This window comes from Aureobasidium namibiae (assembly GCF_000721765.1).
Source record: "Aureobasidium namibiae CBS 147.97 unplaced genomic scaffold scaffold_18, whole genome shotgun sequence".
Classification (NCBI taxonomy): domain Eukaryota; kingdom Fungi; phylum Ascomycota; class Dothideomycetes; order Dothideales; family Saccotheciaceae; genus Aureobasidium; species Aureobasidium namibiae.
In genome coordinates, this window is record NW_013581191.1 from 452,283 (window position 1) to 473,627 (window position 21,345).

Sequence of the window (21,345 nt, forward strand, 5' to 3'; positions counted from 1 at the left end):
GCGAGTGCGACAAGTGAAGGAAAAGGAAAAGGCGCGGGCGTCAAATGCGCTCGGATGAGAGATGGGTCGTCTCGTACCGTTAGCAAGAGAGAAACAACCAAATGTGTCTCCTACAGATGCTGCCTGGAGGATGCGCGACGGTAGAGAGTGGAGGCAATGGCCAGCGAACTCGATTGATTATTGTGTCTGGTCGAGTGGCAAGGACGCTTTCCCAATGCGGAAGTGAAGGCGGACCGCAAATGGAAATCCCTTTCACAACGAAGTCGGCCGGAGGACAAAGAAACCGCAGCAGAAAATTGGACAATAACGCGTAATGGACGCAGCGATTGTTGTTGTTTAATGCGGCGAGTTGCGATGTGGTGCGGGGACGATGTGGAGCGGGCGCCGTTGCGTAAAGGGTCGGGCAAAGCGTGAAGGCGCGGGAAAGTTGCGAAAACCGAGGGGATGCCCGAAGTATTTATACCCGCAGCCACCGCGCGCCAAGCAAGGCTTTGGCTCAACGCTAAAACCTCGACTGTCTCGCGAATCTTTTTGATCCGCTGCTAGTTTCGCAACCGCATCTTTCTATCCACTTCCACCAACCTGGCTGTCTTTTTTCTGACCTGTCAACAATCACAACACCTCGACAGACAGCGTTCTGGTCAACCATTCGACTCTTCCAGCGACAACTCGAACACGAATCTTGCTGCCTTTGTAATTTTCGATAGACGCCAATATTTATGACTCACCATCCTCGGCACACTTTGCCGCACGCGTCTTGTCGGCCAGCATGTGAATGAGACACCAATCGTGCCATCCACACCACTACTTGTACACAACCAACGCCATCGATTGTCACCGACAATACCGCGCTTTCCAGAAGTTTTGATGCGATTTGTTTCTCGACTTTCTGAAAAGGAGAGCGGATGGATGGTAATGGCTTTCTGCCGTCGCCCTCCACTAACGCACTCGTCAGGGGCTTCTCGCCACCATTTTCTGGTCCGCGCGGTGTTGCTTGCTTGTTGCCGGAATCAAGATTTTTACTGCATCATCACTACGGCGCACTCACAAGAATTTATCATGCCTGCTTGCTTGGAGCCCGACTTTGTTGGCTATGATTGAGCGACTTGGGTGTTCTCAGCAGCGCCTTGTGTCATGTTGGGCTGCTGCCTGCAACACCTATCTCAAGATGTTCCGAGTCAAAACTCCGTGTTGTTTGAGCATGATAGTCTGGCCTGAAAATACATCGACTGCATTGCAAGTGTCCTGGCCTGCGTTGGCGTATTGCGCGGATGCATGGTTTTTGGTAGGTCGATCAGTACTGCAGACGGCGCCGTCGCCTCGCATAAGCCCGAACAGCGCTCGTTTGGACAAGAGTCGTTTTCCAAGCGCTTCGTTGTCGGTGAGCAGCAGCGACTTCTTCAATCTTCCATCCGTCCTTGCTTCGTTCATTGATTGGCCAAGTATCAAACACACACATCCTGCAAGTCTTGCTTTCTGGGCCGCTGGAGCCTGGCGATGCGCTGCTGCCTACGGTCGCATGACTCGCTCCACCAAGGCTGGCTATATAAGCCCTCGTTACCTCCTGTCTTATCCGCCTCAAGTTCTCTTGCCAGTAGGCTTAGATCAAGTGTAGTATCTGTTCTTCTTGTGTTTGACCACCAAGATTTTTGTGTTGAACCCATTCTTTGGAACCAGCTGGGAGGTCTCTAGGGCTACGCTTTAAATCTCCTGGCACGGTGTCGCCTGTCTTGCACTTCTGCAGGCCGACGCGAACGATCTATTTTTTCATCAGTTTCGACTCTGGTTTCTCAACTGGAGGCTGAAGAAGAACGTATCACATTTGGGCTGCAGATACTCGAGTAGGAATTTTCCAATTTGCTGATATGCAAGACGATACTCCGTAAGCGCCGACAGACGCCGACAAACGTGGATTTCGTCCACCTTGCACATCATCCCTTTCTCTTTCCTCTGCATGGGTGAACCACATTCGTGATGCTGCTCGGAACGTATACGCAAGCCCTCCGCCAGGGGTTGGTCGCTTGAGGGGTTTCTCCGCAGGCTGTCTCAATAGAACCTCCGCATCCCCTCATCGCCGCGCTATTCAGCTCCCTTTCGCAACACGATAGTCGCTGTTGCATCAACCTCTACTCCTCCACCTCTCCTATGCCAACCTCACTAACATCAGCCAATATGCTTTTGGCATGTGATGCTGCGTCACAGGAAACATGACGTCGATAAACACCTGAACCTTAACCATGAGCATTTCAAATAGCAAGGTGGGGTCATAAACGCCATCGATCCGGCCATCTTTCAAGTATCAATCAAACCATCCACCGAACCCACCCTCAAAAGCAAGGCAAAGAAAGAGAAGGGATACAGCATATCATTGCAAGCACAAAATCGATCGACACGCAAGACATCGCAAGCATGGCCAGCTACATCGCCTCGTACATCCCCGCCCTCAAATCGATCCTGCCTCAGTCGTCACCCTCTGTTGCTGCACTGCCATCAATTGGCGATGCGGCTCCAGCACCCGTGGGCTTAATCGACTTGACACGCGGCAATGGCAGTCCCACTCTGGTGGCTTTCGTACGGCATTGCGGCTGCCCGTTTGCAGAGAAAGAGGTGCAATTGCTGGGAGCAGAAAGTCGCAAGCACGAGAAGCTGCATGTGATTATTGTACAACACAGCGATGAGGCGACATCAAAGCAGTGGTTCGAGGATGTTGGGTAAGTGCTTTTATGCCGATCAGGGTGTAAACACGAGCACGCAGCTCATTGTATCGCAGTGGCAAGAAAGCATTCCCGGACTCGACTCGCTATACTATTGTCTCAGACTCCGAGCGCAAGAGCTACGCAGCATGGGGAGTGGGATCGCTAGGTTGGGGCGGCATGGTCAACGGCGATATAATGGGAGCGTTGAAGTCGTTGAAAGAGTCGGATGGCATTGATATGAGGCCCACCGGAGCTGGATCCTACCGATGGCAGAACTCTGGCGGGTTTGCTGTTGATGGCCAAGGCAAGATCAGGTGGTTGAAGATTGCTAAGGACTCTTCTGATGTGTGTGATTATGCTGAGGCGGCTGGGACGATTGTGAATGGTAAGGCATCGCCGCAGACACAGAGTCGTCTGTGAGACTGCGATTGAGTGATTCGACATTCTTTTGACGAACTGCAATCGATTGACGAGATATGTGTCATGCAGTACCGGTCTCCATGTGTTTGAATGCTGGAAATTATACCAGAGTAGTAATTTAAATGCACATCTCTTGTGGTAGTTACCTATCTTTCTCTGCATTCTGCAATTCTTCTTCTGCACCCACGAACAATCACCACTTTCTATTCACTGACATCTAAAATACATCTATGATAAGGCGCACAGTGCTACAACGAGCTCATTGGGCTATTCGCGTGCACCTTCCCAACAAGAGAATTGCGCGACGCGGAGCATCTGACTCACAAAATCCACCAGACACATATATAAAAGCAACATCAGAAACAGTCAAAAACGCTCATAGCACACTGTCTCTATCCGTCACGGAACAATCAATTCTCACACCAAGGATGAGCAACACACCCGAACGCCCATTGGGCGAACTAATCGCCAACACAGACCCAGCCCCATGGCCGTCAAAGGAGATCACCATGACCGGAAAATACGTTACACTAGAGCCTCTCTCACCAATCCACGCCGAAGCACTCTTTCCTCTCATTGGCGGCACAGCCAACGAAAGACTCTGGGACTACATGCCCTACGACCCCTGCCCATCCTCAGTCTCGGCTCTGCACACCGACATGGTGAACAAAGCCGCCTCTACAGACCCAACCTTCTACACCATTCTCAAGCACGTAGACGGCAAAAAGCAAGCAGTAGGCTGGTGCTCCTACCTTCGCATCGAGCCCAAAAACCGCGTCATTGAAGTCGGGCACTTGATGTTTTCCTCTGCGCTCCAAAAATCTGTTGCGGCCACTGAAGCCATGTATTTGATGGCAAAGTATGCGTTTGAAATGGGGTACAGACGGTATGAGTGGAAGTGCCATAGTTTGAATGCACCGAGTAGGAGGGCAGCGGCTAGATATGGGTTTGTGGAGGAGGGAACATTTAGACAGGCGTTGATTGATAAGCATGGCAGGAATAGGGATACGACTTGGTTTTCTATGTTGGACAGTGAGTGGGAGGGAAGGAAGAAGGCGTTTGAGGGGTGGTTGGATGAGAGCAATTTTGATGACGAGGGGAGGCAGAAGAAGAAGTTGGAGGAGTTTAGAGTATGATGGATTTGTTGTCATTGATGAGCTATGAAGATAGGAGCTGTCTACTGCTGCCGCGATGGTTGCTATAATGCAAGGTGCTGGTATCACAGGTAGCTGTTTATGGAAATGGTCAGTCGAACCAGTTGACAAATGAGCAACGAAGACAGGTAGTGCAGAAGAAAGCCAACATCAGGAATGGAAGCAGTTGTCATTCACAGTGAATCTCCGTCTCGTCTTGAAACATGTTTTGATTCGATCATCAGGATGGCTGGTGCAAGAGTGGTGCGGGCGTTGACATGAGATACATACCAGAAACAGATGTCGAGATCAAGCTTGTATAGCACACAATTGATCAGACAGCAAGTCAGCTCTTACGTATCAGTCGGTAGGGTTGGGGTCGACATTGATGTAAGACATGGGGATGTCGATGGAAATTAAATAGAGCTTTCGGGAGATACTCTAGCCGGTAGCCGGTCGGTGGAGGGTTCATCACGCGTAGCGCACGAGGCTCGTCAAGGCTGTGTGGGGAATGAGGGTTCACTGGTGGTGGATGTCTGTCCCGCTGCCTTTTGCCGGATGTCTCTGTGCCCTGGGAGAGTTATCTTTCCTTGTTCTCTCTTGTTCATACTATGGCAACGGAGCTCCTCATACACACCATGATATGACATAATCCCGGCGACTCGACCATCCATCCAGCCCTACTCTCAGAGCGTACACTCCTTCCGATCCCGCAGATAGCAAGCCGCGACCAGCCATAACACATTGCTTTTCAGAATTTTAGACCTGTATACCAGCAAACATGCCCGACAAACCCCTCACCATCGCGACATACGCCGCCGGCGCCTCGCTGGCTGCCATCACCCTCGTCTACGTCTTCGGTCCCACCTTTATGCTCGACGATGAAGCCGCACAATCCTCGCGCTCAACTCGCAAGAGAGGTGTCGTTGGTCTCGTCAACCCGGCCAATGACTGCTTCATCAATTCAGTCTTGCAGACCATGGCCGGTCTCCCCGAGCTGCGCATATACCTCATCCGAGAACTGCACCGACGAAAGCTGGATGGAAAAGAGATATACTCAATTGTCGAGCAACACGAAGATGAAATCTCGCCCAATGAGAGCAAGGATATCGTCAAGATGAATGAGACAAAAGAGCCGAGCTGGAAAGTTCTGGGCTTGCAGCAGGGTCTCGTCACCGCTGGTCTCAAGGATATTCTGGATGCGCTGAATGAGCGACCTATCTATAAGAAGGCCATCTCGGCGCGCACATTCGTTAGTGTCATGGAGACCGCCTTCAAAACACGCATCAGTCGACAGCAACAAGATGCTCAAGAGTTTCTACAAATCGTCGCCGAGAGGCTGAGCGAGGAATACCACGCCGGAGTAAATGCTAGAAAGAAGGCAAAGTCGCTCAGAAGCCCTAGCACAACCACCCTCAAAGCACCAGAATCTGACGGAGACGTCAAAGAGAACGGACACAAGGGACGACCGAGTCAACTCCACCCTGTAGAGTCGGCTCGCGGCTTGCAAGCCAAATCAGAGATTGAGCAAATCCGCCAGAGCGTCCGCCAATTACCGCAAGCAGAGGACGGTGACTTGCAAGACGATCCAGGCTTCCCTCTCGAAGGAAAGATTGAGGCCCAGATCGAATGCATGACCTGCCATTTCAAGCCCAAGCCTTCGGTATCTGGCTTCGTCACCCTTACTCTAAACGTACCGCAAAACTCCTCAACCACATTGAATGCATGCTTCGACGGCATGCTGAAAGTCGAACATATCGACGACTACAAATGTGAAAGGTGTCGATTAGAACACGCCGTTCAAGTCAAGTCGAAAGAACTAGCACGTGCCTCGGATGAACCAACGCGCAATTTGCTCACTCACGAGTTGTCCGCCATCGAGAGTGCGCTTTCTACAGATCCGGAAGCTCTACCGAAGAACATAAGACTTCCCGATCCGTCTCAAGCCCCTAAAAGACGAATCTCCCGCCACATGCGCATCAGCAATTTCCCAAAAGTCCTCGCCATCCACCTATCGCGAAGTGTCTGGGACCCAAACTCCAGCAGCACCAAGAACCTCGCCAAGGTCAGTTTCCCAGAGACACTACCACTCGGCGGACTATTAGATCAGCATCAGTATCGTCTCTTAGGCGTTGTAACGCACAAAGGAGGCCACAACAGCGGCCACTACGAAAGTTTCCGACGCCAATACCTCGCAGAGCCATACAGTGCAAAGCTGAGCATGGGCACCCAAGGCATGTATTCGGCCCAAACCACACCTCGCGCAAGTGGCATGCCGAGTCCTATGCTCGAGCCCTCAACCCCTGGTCTCACACACTCGCCCTCCAGCAGCGGCAACAGCACATCCTCACGCTCCTCATCAATAAAAAAGCGTTTCTCTTTGCGCCAACGTCAAAGTTCAAAAAATGGAGATACCATCAACGACGAAAAAAGCACAGTCAGCAGCAGCAGTGGTGCCGAAACGCCCTTTTCATCTTCTCACCACCAAACCTCCACACCTTCCTCAAAAGTAGTCCCTGAAGCAGCAACATATCAACAAACTGCTCGCACATCCTCAAAAGCAAAGAGCATTGATCTGAGCAGATTGAAGCGCAAACAACGCAATCAACACAATAGATGGTGGAGGATTAGCGATGACAAAATCAAAGAGTCAAAGACTAGTGATGTATTAGGCATGCAGAGGGAGGTGTATCTGTTGTTTTATGAGATTGTGGTGCCGGAGGTTTGAGCGGTCTGGGGATGTCTTTTTTCTCTTCTGAGCCTGCCTCGTGGGGTTTGGTGATTTGCTTTTTCCATCATGGCGGACTTTGTTCTTTGCATATTGCATCTGTCGCTGTCTTTTTTTTGTATTTGTACATAAGAGTTGTTTATCCATTGGCATATTGAATACAGGGGTTTATCAATGCTCTCACCGAGTTCAATCTAGTAGTGTAAAAAAGTCATCGAAGTGCACAAAGAACATCGAGAAAAACGTCATGTCCAGAGAGAGTCGAGAGAGTTCAAAAGTCGTATCAGCATCAATTACATATTACACCTCTTTCCTCCCCCAGCATGTTCCCACTTATTCATTCATTACCCCTGCCACCCCGATCAAGCCTTGACCTCAGGCCAAGGATACACCGGCATTTTAATCTTCTTCTCCTCCAAACCCAACCATCCCATCATCCACACCGCAACTCTATCAATCTTTGCCGCAGTAACAGCCCACAAGACGGTATTCCTAACCCACAACCCCCACGCCGACTGCGGATTAAGCATCTGCATGGCATAATCCCCCAGAGTACTTTGCTCACTCTTCGCATACGGCAACATCAAATCCTCATACGCTTTCGCAGCAGCCGGCACGTCGAGATTGTGTTGCAGCAATTCGCCAGCGAGAATGTGCCCGCCCATTATAGCGAGCGAGGTGCCGATGCCCGGGCACGCGTACCCCGCGTCGCCCAGCAGCACCACTCTGCCATCTTGGATCCGCGGCGCACGCACCTGCGCGAATTTGGAAGCGTAGAAGTCGGGTGTGGATCGCATGGCTGCCAGAATCTCTGGCGTTTGGTGGAATCCGACGTCTGCAAAGGTTTCTTCGACGAGTTGCATGTATGCTTCGTTGCCTGCTCTCAATGCCGCGTTGATTTTGGCGCGGGCAGCGGTGTCAGAGGGCCATGCAGAGTTCATAAAGTGTCCTCGGGTGCGGCCTCTGGGATCTGGGTCTGGGCGCAAGAAAATCGCTCTGCCGCCGGTGGTATTGTACCATTTTGCGAGTTTGGAGCCGTTGAGGAGGTCCTTTTCGATGACGAAAAAGGATGCGTAGACGCCTTCGTCGTGGATGTGTTGCCCGACCGAGGTGCCCAGCATCATTCCTCTGATCTTGGAGCCCAGGCCATCTGCTGCAACCAACAAATCGTAAGAGGCAGCAGCCTTGCCATTCGCAAACGAAACAAGCACCGAATCCATTTTCTGAACATAACTTTCCACGGTTTCCGAAAAGATCACCGTGACTCTGTCTTCAATCTCCTTCCAAAAAATACGCGCCAAATCTCCTCTGAAGATTTCGTATTCAGAAGTCATGGTTTGGATATTGTCGTTTCCAGTCGCCATCAACGTCGCAAATGATTTTCCAGCATCATCTACGAATTCAACGCCGGTTTCCTTTGTGGTTTTTGCGCGGATGGCGGGTTCGTGTGACATCCATTTTATGATGTCGACGGCTGAGGAGCGGATGTCGACGCTGGCGCCTGTGAGGCGCATGGCTGGGTCGCGTTCGACGATTGTGATGGTGGCATTTGGGTAGGCGCGCAGCAGAGTGGCGGCGAAGACTGTGCTTGCGATGCCGAAGCCTGAGATGAGCACATTTGGCGATGCTGGTGGTGATGCCATGTTTTGGCTGGGGTGGATTCCTTTAGTATGAAGAATTGGACCTTGCTTTGGAAAGTAGTTATGTCCAAGATGTTTGTTTGTGGGAGTAACACGATACTTGTAGTCGGAGATGGCAAGAGGGAGAGCTTATCGGTTTGTTTTAAATTGGTGTGGTCGGTACTTACAAAGCTCCATGGAAGTTCCATGGAATCAAAAGCCATTCGGGACTTAGTATCGTCCGGCGTCGTTGTGGAATCCTATCGGTCTTCGTATATGGGCCTGCGAGAAGGATTCGCAAAACATGTTAATCATAATCCGAAGGTTCAAGATGGATGCTTGCAGCACGTCACGACGTGTCTTGATTCCAAATGCATTCCCTATTCTGTTGGACAAGAAGAGGAGAGATTTGGATGATGCTCGACAGCGCGAAGAAAGACCCAGCGACAGCTCGGCTTACTAAGCATTTTAGACTTGGAACCGTAGCCAAATGTCGATGATCGAGTCCAGTATACGAGCTTTTTTGTTCTCTATTCGAAACACAAGATGGAAAGTGCTCTCAACAGTAAGAAGAGAGAACCGATAACGCCTTAGACACCTTTATCCTATTTCCGATGCATGCAATTTTTCGCCCCTTTTTTCATTAATCTTGCCCTTCAGCGCCAGTCTCACGTATCCAAACCCTATTTGGCACCGTACTTTCTCACAATTTGTGCAACAGCAGCAGCGAGGTCTTCTGCTTCGGCACGCGTGCTAGCCTCAGCGTACACGCGAACAGCATCTTCGGTACCGGAAGCACGTGCGAAACTCCTGCCGTCCTTGTACTTGGCCACAACCTTCTCGATGTCCTTCTGTGCACCAGCGGGTGTTGCGAGTTGACGCTCAGCGGTGCCCTCGACGGTGGTGAACTGGTTGCGATCGGCGACTTCAACACGGACGAGACGGTTGGGAAGGTCGGTGTAGGTCTGCAGCCACTCGGCACAGCTGAAGCCCTTGTGTGCGAGAATGACCTCGACGAGCAGAAGATCCGAGAGCGCATCACCGACGGTCTGGTTGATCAGATCGGTCAATGCCATCAATGTCGTAAGAGCGTCAGCCTGAGCAGGTGATTGAGGCTGGTGTGTGTGGATAGCCTTGAGAGCGGAGGGAGAGAAAACGACAGTGCCGTGTCCGTTAGCCTCAAAGTAAACACCGACATCGAAGCGAGTAGCAGCGTGATGCAAGTGCTTAACACCAGTAGGAGTGCAGACGATCTGCAGACCCAAGTTCTTCTGGATGTATGTCGTCGAGGCTCCGTTAGCATATGCGGTCTGCACAACACCAACAGTAAGCTTCTCCATCAGACCGGATTGACGGGCGAGTTCGGCGATGAAAGAAGCAGCAAGAGTAGCAATACGGTCACCGTCCAGGAGTCTGAAGACGTTCTTCTCATCTTGGAAATAGAAGACGATACGGTCAGCATCACCGTCCAGCGAACAGCAGCGATCTCCAGGACCAGCCTTGGATGAGGGAGGTGCGCGCTGGTTAGTCTTGACAAAATCGGCACCACACTGTCTTGGTCAGAGGTGTTGTATAGCAGGATATCCAGGACAACTCACCTGGTGGTTCAAGCTTTCGGGCTTGTGGACGTCATCGTTGACGACCTTGACATCGAGACCACCATCGGTATCAGGAGATGGAAGGTATTTGAGCAGCTCGCGCAGCTTAGGACCTCCAACACCGTTTGCACAGTCGACAGTCAAGTGACCCTGGGGCTTTGTGTGTTCCATAGCTTGCTTGAAAGCAGCAGCCAACTTCTCGTAGTAGCCCTTTTCGCTGACCTCGCCATACTCATCCTGGGTGCCCTTTGTGTTGACGCAGCGGACAAGGTAGTGGAGTTGAGGGGTAGTGAGAATCTTGTAGTCGGTGACTTCAGCGTTGGTGGCAGTCAGGGCATCGTTCAGGCATCCAACCAGGCGGGAACCCGAGGCGCGAGTGTCACGAGCAAAGATAACTCTGGCAGGGGCATCTAGGTTGACCTTGAGTGTCTTGACGAGGTCGTTGTAGACCTGGACGAGGTGGTCGTCGGAGTCGGCGTTGGCGAGTTGAGTGGCATACTTCTCCCATGAAGCCTCGAGCATCTCACCCTAGATGAGCAGTCAGATGTGGTGCTGAGTTGAGTGAAAGCGGAGCGTGGAGTGTACCATAGGATCGACAAGCTTGACGCCGTTGTCCTCGGGAGGGTTGTGACTGGCGGTGATCATGACACCAATGGTCTGGCCATTGAGCTTGCGCGAGCGCAACGAGGCCAGGAGTCCAACACGGTAGACGACCGAGTCGAGGATGTTGCTGAGGATGGTAAGTTGGTGTATCGAATGACAGGTGGAAGAATGACGTACGCCTTCATACGGAACTGGTAGTATTGTCAGCATCGTGTATACAACAACAGGTTCAAATAAGCAGTCTTACACCAGCGGTACCATACTGGAACTTGCCCACCAGCTCAGCGGGAGTGGTGTGTTTGGCCGAAGCCTCCTTGACAGCTTGGTCGTGGCTCATTGCAAGTGTCGATGGATGTTTGACGGTTGATGCAATGTGTCGAGGTATGAAGCAAAGAAGAAAGTCTGGGTGGAATGATGGCTGGCTGGCCTTGATGGTGCAATATTATTAGACATGGAAACGTCGATATGAAACCCAAAGCAGCCGAATACGGGCAAGATTGACTGCGGAGTTGCGACCTGCTCAAACTCGCGGTCCGATCACGCCAAGCCCTGGTTTTTAGATGTCAAGCCGTCCATTGCACTGTCTATAGCAGCCCTGTCCATTCGCTCTGCAAACCACTGTCGCCCTCTTCCGGTCAAGCTATACATACGGATCTCCTCCGCCGGTCTCCGAAACACTCCTACCGTCATGAACAGCCTCTTCTCCCTCCGCTGCCTTCGCAGCGCCGCTCCGCAAATCACCGCCTCTCCCGCTGCATCTCAACCCAGCACCATTCTCCGCGCCATCCAACAATCAAGATCATTCTCCAGCACACCCGTACCGCAAAAGAGGAATCGCGGCGGTCCCAAGAAAGATGCTCGTATCCGTGAGTCTATCTGTTCACAGATGCGCCATAACCCAGCACTAATTGTTTTCAAACAGAATTGATCCGCTACTTTCTGTCGCATCCCCTCACACCCAGACCACTCAGATTCTCTCGCGATCGCTATCTCAGACACTGGACAATCCACCGCGCATGGCAGGTCTACAAGGCTCAGCAGCGCACACAGCACGAGCGTGACCTCGAACGCCAATACCAGAGCATGAGAGAAGCATGCGAGGCTCTGCGTCTCATGGACTCGGCTGGAAACATTGTAAAAGAAGGAGAAGCTGCCGCACAGGGAAAGAACGTTGGAAGGTTGTACAGAATCGCCATGATGAAGAACGACATCTGGGGCGGTGTCCCCATTGAATACGCTCGCATCCAGACCGACAGCCCCAGCACCGATGGCTGGAATTACGGTTGGACGAGGTAGATGGTGTTTTTCTTATTTCTGTGCTATTATCTTGTATCATACTCTGGCCTGCATGTCATACATTCCGTCACGTCTTGGGGGAAATTTGAAATCTTTTACACCTACCATCACCAATTTTCCATGCGTAAAGCACCAGGTGCTTCAGCTGAATAATTCAGCACAGCATGAAACGCGAAGCGTGAAATGACAAGCAATCAGTTGTTTGCAACCTTGGGCCACCCTGCACTGAAAGACTGCCCATGACTTCTAAGATAGGAACAGAGAATATACCAGAGGGAAATGGTAACATCGAAATGAGCGGATATCGGGTCAGAACACACCCTCATGGCCGCCTCCAAAAACGTCCTCTTGGAACATCAGCACGATTGTAACAAAGGAAAGATTCAATCCGGCTTTTCAACACCCTGCCCAAAACGAATAGAAAGCAAAACAACAGAAGAGATAAGAATAAAGACCTGCCCTTGGTCACATTTGACAGTCCGCTTGTATCCCGCAAACAGAAAACGCCATCCCAATGCTGGTCATAGATAGTAAACAAGAAGGCCGTGGGTGTGCGTGTGCGTGTGACATTTAAAGAATGATGCAGCAGCCTGCACGATCCTTTTTGTCGACAGCAAGCAGAGCAGCTCTGGTAGCCGCCTCGAAGACATCATCGACTCCATCGCCTGTCAGACTACTGCATTCCAGGTACTTTCGTGCTCCGATGAGTTCCTTCATGTCCTCACCGGCCTTGCTGGTAATGAACTTTTGGCTTCTTTTGCGCATCTCTTCTTGTGCTACGGGGTCGTCACGAAGATCCTTTTTGAGTCCGACCAGGATGATGGGTACTCCAGGGCAGCGTTCTGTGGCTTCATCGGCCCACTTGTGCTTGACGTTTTCCAGCGAGTCTGGTGTATCCATAGAGAAGCCTATCAGGATGACGTGGGCTTGTGAGTAAGCCAATGGTCGCAAACGTTCGTAATCTTCCTGTCCAGCAGTATCCCACAGTGCTAGTTGAACAGACTTTCCGTCTACACGGCAATCGGTCACGTAGTTTTCAAACACGGTTGGCACCTAGACAAAAGGTCAGTAAGCCAGCAGCGAACTCTGGATCGATCAAGGTCGTACGTATCGCTGTATTGTAGTTAGCAAATGTCAGACTCATCTAGGACATGGTAATACATACAGTGGGGAAGTACCCAAGAGTGAAGACACTCAGAAGACTGGTCTTTCCGCAAGCACCATCACCAATGATGACAAGCTTCCTAACAAGATTAAGGTCAGCTCAGGATGGTTCACACAATGTTATGCCTGCGCCAACATCTTTGCTCTCGTCGCTCTTCCAAATTAGTCAAAGAAACCAGCTCGGACATGCTCTCAATCACTCGTGACATAGTGGAGCGTTACGAGACACAAAAACAGCGTCTCGCGATCGTGGGCCGGGTATAAACACACCTTCTCATAACACCTTCTTCTTGCTGAGGCATTTTGACGCGTTTTCTCCAGGACGATCCGACGGAGGTGTTGGGATAGGTTGCGACAAGTGGTTGGGACAAAGACACAGGTCGAAGATCGAGAAAAGCGTTAGGTCAACAGTCGGACGGAGTGACTGGCTGACGATACGGTTAGATACGGGAAAGTCGGGGAATGTAGAGTTGATGACGCGGTGGTCGGGAGTCGTAGATTGCTGTATGGGTGGTCGGGTCGGAACAAGAGACTGTAGCGATAATGTAGGCGAGGCGGACGAAGTATTGCAGTCAGAGCGGGTCGGGTTGATGAGCAGAAGAGAGATTGAGAGATTGAGGAGTCGACTTGAGTTACAGAGCGGGCTGTGCTTCCGCGTTTCAGGATGCAGTCTTGATTACGCCTCGAGCGCAGAACTACAAAGTTTGACAGGATGTCACACAGCGAACTAGTCTGCAAACACGAAAAGTTGGAAGAGGTTTAGGAAGGAGGATCACGATAGGGCTACAAGACTCAAGGTCGAACACGAGTCCGTCCTCCACAACAAAGGAAGCAGCTGCTTCGTGGCTCTCGCTCTTGAGCCTTGGCACGAAGATGCTGGTAGCTGAACTCATAGTAGTCCCGAAGCCTGCATTGAAATCGTGAACACCATTGAGACTCATTTCAATCAGAATGCTGCGTTTGAGGAAGGCTTCACTCTTGTAACGACTTGGTTTGAAGACTGTCAGTCAATTATGTTTCCCTTGAGCACGAACGACTTGATACCAGTGCAAGCTGTCAACGGACTATGGGCGAGAATAACGGCATCAACTCCTCCCGGCACGCGTGACCAATCAGAGAGCAAGATACTGCCAATGTTAGACACAGGTGGATCATATGGCTATTGTAGCAACAGGCTCATTCGAGATAGACGTGTATCTGGCAGAGAATCGCATTACCTTCTATACACTTGTTGTCGAATGCTCGTTGACTCGTAGCGTTTACCTGGACATTACGACACGAATACCGCACCTTCTAATCACTAGGCTCCAAGCGCGCAGCCTTGTCAACCACGTTCGACCCCCACCACGCCGATCACTTCCATAGCACTCTCGCCCACCAAGCCTTGCGCAGTCGCTACATCTCCTGGAGCGGTTGTCGCGAGTCCTGGTTTCACCCCTACTTCCATCATGGCGCAGGCCTTCGCTCCCAACGGTCTATCTCCGACCGGCGATCAGTCCTATCCCCTCACCACCGGAAACCGCAAGAAGCAGAAGAGGAGGGCAAAACAGCAGGCAAAGCTGAACAATGGCTCTGATGAAGCCTCCTCGGATCACCATTCCCATCCCGGCCAGCCTCCGTCGCTTCCTGAAGCCTTGTCGGACGAGGACGAAGACGATGGCCAAGTCACCTATGCGGCGCGACCACCACTAGGCAATGGCCTGAATTCGTATCCAAGTAACGATGACTCGCTAGAACCTTCGCGCAAAAAGCGCAACAAGAAGAAGAAGCGCGGCAGCTCTCACCACGAGCCATACCCTGACCATCTGCGCCCCACTATGCACCAGCCCCCTATACCGCATTCTCTGCCCATTTCGACGGGTCCTTTGAGGTCTGGCCAACGCTCTTCGAGACAAGATCGCATCTGGAACACGTCGACACAAGAAGAGCGTGAGCGCATCAAACAGTTCTGGCTGACCTTGAGCGAAGAAGAGCGCAAATCGCTGCTAAAGATCGAGAAAGAGGCTGTTCTGCGTAAGATGAAGGAACAACAGAAACACTCGTGCTCGTGCACAGTGTGTGGTCGTAAGAGAATTGCCATCGAGGAGGAGCTAGAAGTGCTCTATGATGCATACTACGACGAACTTGAACAGTACGCCCATCACCAAGGCGGAGATCCGGCACACGGCATGCTACCACCTCCGCGCAGTTTACCACCCCCACACTTCCACCCTTCCTCCGCCGTACCGCTGCCGCTAAGTACTCACCATCACCAACCCCATCACCGAACGAGTCCAGTCCAAGAAATCATGGATGACGAGGACGACGATCAAGAAGACGAGGGCGACGAAGGTGATAGTCAAGGAATGAGTGAAGAGGAGGAAGAGGAATACAGTGATGAGGAAGATGATTTGTACAGCGATGAAGAGGACGAACCTGAAGACGACGTACCGCGAGGAATAGGCAACGACTTCTTCAACTTCGGTAATAGTCTGACGGTCAAAGGTAGGCCTGTTCTGCCGTTAGTTTGCTATCTCCAAATGGCTGAAGTGATATCAGGTGGCATTCTAACCGTAGCCGACGATCTCCTGAAAAACGACGGCAAGAAGTTTATCGAGATGATGGAACAACTGGCCGAACGCAGAATGCAGCGCGAACAAGAGGCAGAATACGCTTCGGCACAACCCTCGCACACCTACACCTCCAACGGCCACGAACCACCGCTCGACGATGAGGAGTACGATGATGAGGAATACGAAGACGAGGAATACGACGAGGACAGCCAGGATGAAGAGGAAGAGGACGAGACGGTAACACGGGATAACTCCTGGGAAGTGGTCACGTGCGTCACTGACAAGGTACAGGGCGGCATGACCGAGGAGCAACGCATGGAAGAGGGTCGTCGCATGTTCCAGATCTTCGCCGCCCGAATGTTCGAACAACGTGTCTTGACCGCCTACCGAGAAAAAGTCGCTGCCGAACGTCAACAGAAACTACTCGAAGAGCTGGAAGATGAAGACAAGAAGAAGGAGGAACGTGAAGCCAAGAAGGCTAGGGATGCTGAGAAGAAGAAGAACAAGAAACAGGCCCAGAAGCAAGCAAAGGCGGAAGAGAAGGCTAGAAAGGATGCTGAGAAGGCGGCTGAAGAAGCTGCCGCAAAGGCCATCGAGCAAGCTAAGCAAGAGGAGGCAAAGCAGAGAAGAGAGGAGCAGCGCAAGAAGAAGGAGGCCGAACGCAAGGCTCAGGAGGAAGAGAAGCAACGCAAGGAAGCCGAACGTCTGAAACGCCAACAAGAAGAACGCGAACGCCAGCAGGAAGCCGAACGCAAGCTCCGTGAGCAAAAAGCACTCGAGAAGAAGCAGAAGGATGAAGCCCGGCAAAAGGAACGCGAAGAACGAGAGGCGCGAGAAAGGGACATCAAGGAGAAGAAGGCTCAAGCGGACCGCGAAAGAAAGGAACGAGACGCAAAGGCGAAAGCCGACAGAGAAGCCAGAAATCAGCAAACACCACAGATGGCCAAGCGTCCTTCGCAAGCCGGCATGGTTGCTGTACCTCCAGGTTTGCTCTCTAAGCAGGCTTCGTCTATCATGTCTTCACCACATGTTCCTGTAGCCACGCCTACCTTGCCCAAGCCTGCCACCCCAGCACAGCCTCGACAAAGCTCTTTCCAGGGCCAAAACGCTACTTCGCCCAAATCGCAACAGGCCCCCGCCATGGTTCATACCAAGTCAACTTCTCCAGGAAATGGTTTCAATCAGTCCATGCCCAGATCGATATTCCAGAAGCCGCAGAATCAACATTTCGCACAGCACCAGCCCATCTCGCCCGCAAGCCAGCTCCCACCACCCACCATGTATCCTCAACATCAGAACAATGGGTTCAGTGGTTTCCCTACGAGTATGACCGGTTTCCCTGGATTTGGTGCTCCTCATGGGCCAATGATGCACCACCGTCCCTCGCTGCCTGGTTTCTCCAATGGACCATTCGGTAGCGGGCCCTTCCAGCCTATGCACCCAGCCAACCCCATGCCGACACCTCCTGGTATGAACGGTCTTGGAGTGATGACACAGGGTCGGGGATACCCACTCGAGAGTCCTCCTGGTTTCCAGCAACAGATGCCACCAGTTGGATCACCAACCGCTCCGCCCGGTTTTGGACCCACACGCCACAGCATTGCCTCACACTCTCGTACTCATTCTTCTGACAAGAACACCTTCGACGCAATCAGCTCGCCTGCACCCATCACTCGGCCAACCCCGATCCAGCGACCCTCAGCTTTGAGATCAAACAATTCTGATATGGAGGATCTGAGCAAGCATCTTGGTAGCAGAGCACTGCTCGATGATACAGATGATCCACTACCTTCAGTGCCAGAAAGTCGCCGAGCTAGTGCCATTACTGGACCTCGTGGCTTTGGCTCACCCGTATTTTCGCAGAATCAGCCACGCATGGACGTGTTTGGCGCGAACAGTAGCTGGACATCCCCTTCTATGTTTGGAGCCCCACCAGGTCTCTCTACACCTAGCTCATCGTGGAACCCTAATGCCAACAGCGGATGGTCTTCGATGCCGTTTGGCAGTCTGGGTCATCGTCCGTCAGGTGCTAATCGTCCTTTGACGATCCGCATAGCTGTATGTAATGCATGCAAGGCATTGACAGCTCGGGAACCTACACATGATAACTATCACCCTGCCGAGGCTCTTCTGCGCCAGATTGAAGGTTCGCGAGTTATGCTTGACAATCCAATCACGATCAAGGAGATTGAAGCTATCTGCGAGACCGAGGGTGACGGACAAAATGGCGGTGGTTTCTTGCATGCTCGTCACGAGGCTTCTGCGCCTGGCGGCTTTGCAGTCAAGTTCGAGCCAGACGCCGGGACGCCTGGGTCTGGAAGACACTCTCACTCACTAGGCCCGATCAGTAGCCCGGTGCCAGGTCACTCTGTACCTGCCACTGGCTTTGGGGGTCCTACAGCCATCGGAAGAGGTACAAGTTTCCAGAGCTTAGGCTCTGCTATGGCAACTTCCGGATCCTCATAGGAACAGGAGAGGAGACTGCCGCTCACGCGTGGCGTATGGTTCAAGATTCGATCCCGTTTTGACTGGTCAGGAGGTGACTCTGGGCCAGGCCGTTGCAAGTTCAGAAACAACAGAGACGTGTGATCGAGACAGTGATGGCTTCTTGTCTTGCTGTCGTTCTTGGTGTTTTGTTCCCTCTTCATCCTTCTCACTTCTTACTTCACTCGTCTTGGTTTATCCGATCATAGCGAGCTCTGCATTCACAATTCTGTTTACCTCTTATGTCTTGAGTATGAAACAACACCACTTGCCGAGTATTATCGTTGACAGCTCGCTTGCCTCTTCTTACTTGATTCATCGAGTGCCGTGTGTACCTTGTGGCTTGACACCGCTAACCTTGACCAGTGATGTTGCAACCAGAACCTTGCCGTGTGTTGTTCAACGCGTCACCTACTCTATGTTTCCCCCTAGTCTCTATGCAGTCCAACGGGTGTTTATCGAGCCACTCGGGTAGGCAGGAAGAATAAGCGGGGTACCCCGGGGTTGTCTACATCCGTAGAAAGCGGAGGCTCAGGCGCTCGATTGCTTTGTAAAAAGTTTACCCAGCACGCGGTGACACGGGATGTGTGATGAGCGATTCCCCAGATCTGGCCCACATCCGAAGAACTGATTTCTGCGGAGACGGCTCACAAGGAAGGAACACCAGTGAGAGTTGACTCGAACTCTGCTCTTTCTGTTCTTCTTCTTCTTCCACAAGACCTGGCTCATGTCCATCTCCTCGCACGAGTTGTCTGGTATTTCACAATGCTGACAGTCAGCAGGAAGTCAAGACAAGCACTACGGCCAAGGAAGAACGTCCATGTTCAAGCATCCCAAGCATCTCAAGGCTAGACGTGACTTCAGGCTCGCCGCTTACCACATGTACCTTTTCGGCGGTATGGTACTCAAACTCTACCCCTCATCTTACCCAACTCTAAATCTAGATTCTCCACGTTGTCCTTGGCAGATGGCAAAAAAAGCCCTTCGTCGCCCATCTGACACGATGATTTACGAAACCATTGGTGGATTTGTGGCGGCTATACAAGGTTCATCACACTGCGCCCTCGCCGTTTACGGGATTGGCAATGTCGTGCCCGCGGTGTATACTGATAAGATCGGCGAATGAAAAGAATGCAGCATTTTCTTTCAGCTGCGACGACTCATAAACTCTTATCCATCCCTTCCTCCGTCTGTCCACGTCTTTTGAGCATCCTTAAATACTGGTTCGACCTGTCTCTTTGGAATAAATATTCTCTCTTGCCATTCCTTCTATTTTCTGGGCTTTTTACGTCTCGAAGGTCTTTTCGTTCTTGGCAAGATGCACTCTATGTTTCCAGACCAAACGCTGCCGCCTGCAGCATCGGAGATACCTCGTCAACAGCAGCCATTGCCGGTTGTTCACAATGCCTACACACCCAAGGAAGCCATTGAGATCTCTTCGAGAACAGGTGCCTACAAGGCCCACATGCGCATCGACAAAACCATCATCTCTTCGTTCATGGCCGGCTGTCTTCTGGTGAGTTTCTGGCCTCGCCTCTTGCAGATGACTATAGTATCTAACCATCGGAAAAGTCTTTCGGAGGTGCCTGTTACAGCATTATCAACACCTCTTCCTGGCTCAATGAGAATGCTCCTGGTATCCCCCGCATGTTGGGCGCCCTCATTTTCCCCTTCGGTTTGGTGGTCATCGTCATGACTGGAGCAGACCTCTGTACCGGAAGTTTCATGTACACCAGTTTGGCAGCCCTTCATCGACGCACCTCTGTCTTACTCATGCTGAGACACTGGTTCCTGACCTTCTTCGGCAACCTCGCTGGTGCTCTGTTCGTTTCCTGCGTTATCATTGGCTACGGCGGTGTCTTCGAGGCTGCCGCCTACAAGAAGGAGCTTCTCACCATTGCAACGACCAAGGCTGTGACACCAATGTGGCATCAGATCTTCCTGAAGGCCATTGGTGCTAACTGGCTTGTGTGTCTTGCTTGCTTCCTGGCTTGCTGTGCGAGGGAGTTCTTCTCCAAAGTCACGTAAGAACTCAATTCTCGCAACTGTACACATGTATTTTTACTGACAAAACGCTTCCAGGGCAATCTGGTGGCCCGTGTTTGCCTTCGTGTTGCTCGGTCTAGACCATGTGGTGGCCAATATGTTCTATATTCCCTTGGCCGTAAGTTTCCGATTGTCTTTTCTGCTTTCTTTGAACGATGCACTGACCAGAAACCACAGATCTTTTACCATCATCCTGACATTACCGTTGGCTACTACATCTGGAAGAGCATGATCCCCGCTGCTCTGGGCAACATCGTTGGTGGCAGTGTTTTTGTCGCCTTTGTTTACTGGTACGTGAGACGAGGATACCGATGGCTTTTCGTCTGCTATCTGTGCCTTCGGCAATCTCACAAGAGTACTATGCTGATTGTATTGCTTTTAGGTATCTCTTCTTGGTTGGCGATTCATCCGAAATCGTCATCGATGGCGATTACTGGGACGTTCAAAGCCGGTCTTCCATCAGCTCTTCCTCGGACCCCGTCCCTCAACACTCATCCAACAAGGATGATGGCAAGATGGTTTAAATATCTGCCGCACAATCATAGGACAGATAAACAGCAAACTCAACATTGCTGTGCATCTTGTCCTTACGACATTCATTTTCAACAAGATACCCCGTTTTTTGATTCAACAAATTTATTTTTTCTGGGATAGCGTGGAGTTCAACAATAACGACAAGATATGAGGATCAGCGAAAGGGTTGGGGAGTGAGTTTTCATGAAGCAGGTTCTATGATCTCAACGATCGGATTCTAGATTGCAGGTAGCATAGCCTGAATGAACAAGTATGCAACCTCTCCATGCGCAAAGGTCTGTTACCGTGACAGCTATCAAGATGCACAGTGGTTTTGAGAAAGGCGGTGGTTTTTATCGAGAGGCGATCCGCTCTGGGCACTCTTTGGCCATCGTCTCAATGTGGAAATCATTGTGCCTCCATATTCGAGTGGAAGAAAGGACGAGGATAGCTTTGGGTGTGTAAGATGACTCTCGACGATCGCTGGAGGAGA

The 21,345-nt window shown here is 51.4% G+C and overlaps 9 protein-coding genes across 9 annotated transcripts; 6 read left to right on the forward strand and 3 right to left on the reverse strand.

Moving 5' to 3' along the window:
* Positions 1-2,409: 2,409 nt before the first annotated feature.
* On the forward strand, positions 2,410-3,116 carry M436DRAFT_54959 (uncharacterized protein; the record flags this gene model as incomplete). The annotated part of the gene is made up of 2 exons (XM_013568644.1): positions 2,410-2,711; positions 2,771-3,116. 2 exons carry the CDS (start codon positions 2,410-2,412, stop codon positions 3,114-3,116), a joined length of 648 nt encoding a protein of 215 aa, XP_013424098.1.
* Positions 3,117-3,544: 428 nt separating this feature from the next.
* M436DRAFT_54713 (gcn5-related n-acetyltransferase) lies at positions 3,545-4,252 on the forward strand (the record flags this gene model as incomplete). Its single annotated transcript, XM_013568601.1, has 1 exon — positions 3,545-4,252. The coding sequence occupies one exon, from the start codon at positions 3,545-3,547 to the stop codon at positions 4,250-4,252; it is 708 nt and encodes a 235-aa protein (XP_013424055.1).
* A 778-nt stretch (positions 4,253-5,030) lies between these two features.
* On the forward strand, positions 5,031-6,977 carry M436DRAFT_54659 (cysteine proteinase; the record flags this gene model as incomplete). The annotated part of the gene is made up of 1 exon (XM_013568596.1): positions 5,031-6,977. One exon carries the CDS (start codon positions 5,031-5,033, stop codon positions 6,975-6,977), a length of 1,947 nt encoding a protein of 648 aa, XP_013424050.1.
* A 362-nt stretch (positions 6,978-7,339) lies between these two features.
* Positions 7,340-8,620, reverse strand: M436DRAFT_54551 (FAD/NAD(P)-binding domain-containing protein; the record flags this gene model as incomplete). Its single annotated transcript, XM_013568585.1, has 1 exon — positions 7,340-8,620. The coding sequence occupies one exon, from the start codon at positions 8,618-8,620 to the stop codon at positions 7,340-7,342; it is 1,281 nt and encodes a 426-aa protein (XP_013424039.1).
* A 659-nt stretch (positions 8,621-9,279) lies between these two features.
* On the reverse strand, positions 9,280-11,134 carry M436DRAFT_85064 (Phosphoacetylglucosamine mutase; the record flags this gene model as incomplete). Its single annotated transcript, XM_013568773.1, has 5 exons — positions 9,280-10,146; positions 10,195-10,722; positions 10,780-10,924; positions 10,975-10,988; positions 11,045-11,134. The coding sequence occupies 5 exons, from the start codon at positions 11,132-11,134 to the stop codon at positions 9,280-9,282; spliced, it is 1,644 nt and encodes a 547-aa protein (XP_013424227.1).
* Positions 11,135-11,485: 351 nt separating this feature from the next.
* Positions 11,486-12,093, forward strand: M436DRAFT_54952 (uncharacterized protein; the record flags this gene model as incomplete). The annotated part of the gene is made up of 2 exons (XM_013568640.1): positions 11,486-11,663; positions 11,720-12,093. The coding sequence occupies 2 exons, from the start codon at positions 11,486-11,488 to the stop codon at positions 12,091-12,093; spliced, it is 552 nt and encodes a 183-aa protein (XP_013424094.1).
* Positions 12,094-12,663: 570 nt separating this feature from the next.
* On the reverse strand, positions 12,664-13,559 carry M436DRAFT_85066 (uncharacterized protein; the record flags this gene model as incomplete). The annotated part of the gene is made up of 4 exons (XM_013568774.1): positions 12,664-13,146; positions 13,201-13,206; positions 13,259-13,337; positions 13,528-13,559. 4 exons carry the CDS (start codon positions 13,557-13,559, stop codon positions 12,664-12,666), a joined length of 600 nt encoding a protein of 199 aa, XP_013424228.1.
* A 1,146-nt stretch (positions 13,560-14,705) lies between these two features.
* On the forward strand, positions 14,706-18,275 carry M436DRAFT_85067 (uncharacterized protein; the record flags this gene model as incomplete). Its single annotated transcript, XM_013568775.1, has 3 exons — positions 14,706-15,741; positions 15,796-16,046; positions 16,101-18,275. The coding sequence occupies 3 exons, from the start codon at positions 14,706-14,708 to the stop codon at positions 18,273-18,275; spliced, it is 3,462 nt and encodes a 1,153-aa protein (XP_013424229.1).
* Positions 18,276-19,620: 1,345 nt separating this feature from the next.
* M436DRAFT_54554 (formate/nitrate family transporter) lies at positions 19,621-20,863 on the forward strand (the record flags this gene model as incomplete). Its single annotated transcript, XM_013568586.1, has 5 exons — positions 19,621-19,809; positions 19,866-20,317; positions 20,376-20,457; positions 20,517-20,629; positions 20,722-20,863. 5 exons carry the CDS (start codon positions 19,621-19,623, stop codon positions 20,861-20,863), a joined length of 978 nt encoding a protein of 325 aa, XP_013424040.1.
* Positions 20,864-21,345: the final 482 nt, after the last annotated feature.